Source organism: Monopterus albus, unplaced genomic scaffold, assembly GCF_001952655.1.
Source record: "Monopterus albus unplaced genomic scaffold, M_albus_1.0 scaffold1.1, whole genome shotgun sequence".
Lineage (NCBI taxonomy): Eukaryota > Metazoa > Chordata > Actinopteri > Synbranchiformes > Synbranchidae > Monopterus > Monopterus albus.
This window is the reverse complement of record NW_018127881.1, coordinates 451,494-453,927: the sequence shown is the minus strand read 5'-3', so window position 1 is coordinate 453,927 and position 2,434 is coordinate 451,494. Positions and strand designations below refer to the sequence as shown.

Genomic DNA, 2,434 nt, shown 5'->3' with positions numbered 1-2,434 from the left:
CTTAGCTATGATTGTGAATAATTATTTTCAAAGCTGTTATACAATTAGTACATGCAGCCAAGGGAATTAGATTTGCAGCTCCCTTTATGTTCTCTGAAGTGCAGTTTATCAGTCTCCTCCTGTTTTCATTAACACTTTGTCCTAAATTAGCCCTTAGTGCTCGGGATTGAATTGTATTGCAGTAAACTGGCATTTGTATAATTCTGTACACTAGATGTCTACAGGCATCTGCACAGATGTCCAGTTGTGTCAGAACAATTGTAAACACCTCAACAGATTTGTTAGTCATGTTCATAATGCCTTATGACTCTGTGTAATGTACATGCTGTATCTAATTTAGTACATGTAGTGAGTACACTACATATATTAGACAGACATGTATGTGTGTGACTTTAAAGTATAAAGTCAGTCATTTTCTAATGTTTCACTTCACTTTCTCTAATGTTGTTTCATTTTTGAACAACAACTGAGGTCAGTGTCACAGACGAACATGCTAATCCAGATTGGAGACTGAGCGGTAATTCATTGCTAGTTTTTGTCTCTGCGTGGGGATTGTTGAAAATACTATAAATATAGAAAATGACTGACATTATTCTTTAAGCTCATTCATGACTTTGTAAATAGTAGTTTGACGGCATTTTGAGGAAAAACTGCAACTACAATCAATATTTCAGAAATTGACTTAGCAAAGGTTTTATGAGAAAAGATATGGATGTTTGACCTCAAGAAGGAACAATGTAAACCTTTTTTTTTTGTACATGTAATTTTTTCCTGGAGTTTTTAACCATCTCAGTGAGCAAACTCAGCTGAAACCTGCTACAATCTTGTCTTTTGCTCTTGAGTTAAGACTGATTAAACTACATAGTCATCATTTACATGAGTTCCATATTAACTGTTTATTTCTGTCTTTATTAACTTTGTCTGTTGTGTCTTTTTCTCAACAGATTTGGGATATGAGCGATGATGAGAGTATTTGAAGGACTTGAGGAACAAAACCACTAAAGGAATGGACACTCCAAATCATGTTTAATGCTTTGGTTTTTTTTTTTTTTATCTCACCTGTACAAAGGATGAGGTGAGTGGATGGCTCACTGAGCACTTTGCAGATAACAGCGGGTACAGTAATATTCATGTACTCATTAAAACAACTTCCAGAAGTCTGACGTGAGTAGTAATTCTGTAAAAACTATAATCAGCAACAAAAAAATTCACTGAATGTATTTCACTTTACATGAATAACCACATCAGAGGTTTAACAAATCAGTATTTTACAGTTGTATTTAAGGGAGAATGTACCTGCTCCTATTGTTTCATGATGTGTTTTCAGTCACATTAAATCAATGTTTGGAGTCAGCTAAATTTCCTGAGCTAAAATATAACAACACTGTATTCAGGGGCTATTTTTTCTAAAAAGCTTTAAAAAAAGCTTCACTGAATGGTCACAGGTTCGGTCCATCCACCAACACATTCACAATGGATTTGCTGAAGAGCCTTTTGGCAAGACACTAGCATACTACATCTGCTCACTCATTTAGTTTGGGGAAAGCGGTATAAAAACATAAAAACAATTCACAACTCAGCAAATGCATCCATCTCCCTGTCTGTACAGTACAGTTAATACTAAAACCAGCTTTGTTCCTTTGAAAGCATTACTCTGAGAAATCCTGCACAGATGTTATTGTACATTAACTGAACCATGGTTTCTTAAATGGGAATGATTTACAGCTACTGTAGACAACCTGGGACCTACAACCGCAGGTTAATCTGAAGGGGCCAAGTGAAGGTTTTTATTGTTTGTTTGTGTCGATGCATGCACTTATCTGTCTCCGCTGTTTGTTTCTTTTCTTATTCTGCTGTGGTTTGGGTCAGATCTACTGAAGTGTAAGGTGTAAATTATAGCAGCTGCTTGGATATTTACAGAATAGGATTAGTGCAATGGCAAAACAAAGCTCAGAGACTTGCTCCTGACTGAGATTAAAATGAGAATCTTGAGAAAAATGCATTATTCTAGAGTTTGCCAAATTTAATCTTTGATGTGAAATTAAAACTCAGGATTCTGTTTTCACAATTCTTTTTACTTAGAGTTGTTTTGTTACCTTAAGTCTCTTCTGTAAGTATTTAAGCAAAACCTAGAATAAATGTCATTGTTTCTCTGTTTACATTTATGTAAAAACATGTTTTATTTGGAATTCTGGTGTGCATTTGGATTCTTCTGCCTTTTATTACACTTTACTACGTCCTTCCATACATTCTTTTTACATGCCTTCTTTGGACCCATTTTATTATCCAAAATAATCGCCCACTTGTACCATCTGTCTTAACCATTACACAGCCACAAACACACCCACACAGTCACAGTGGTTTAAAAGCACTTTATTGTTCATCGAGGCTACTTTACGTACAAAAAAGGTGGCCTGCCAAAACCTTTTTAGTA

At 35.3% G+C, this 2,434-nt stretch overlaps 1 protein-coding gene across 1 annotated transcript in view; it reads left to right on the top strand.

The window, feature by feature from the left end:
• atg7 (ATG7 autophagy related 7 homolog (S. cerevisiae)) overlaps nucleotides 1-1,160 on the top strand; it is a 53,559-nt gene extending 52,399 nt beyond the window's left edge. Inside the window, 1 exon segment of the mRNA XM_020605470.1 lies at nucleotides 945-1,160. Within this exon segment, the coding sequence (XP_020461126.1) occupies nucleotides 945-977 (33 nt within the window). The 3' untranslated portion in view covers nucleotides 978-1,160.
• The last annotated feature ends 1,274 nt before the right edge of the window (nucleotides 1,161-2,434 follow it).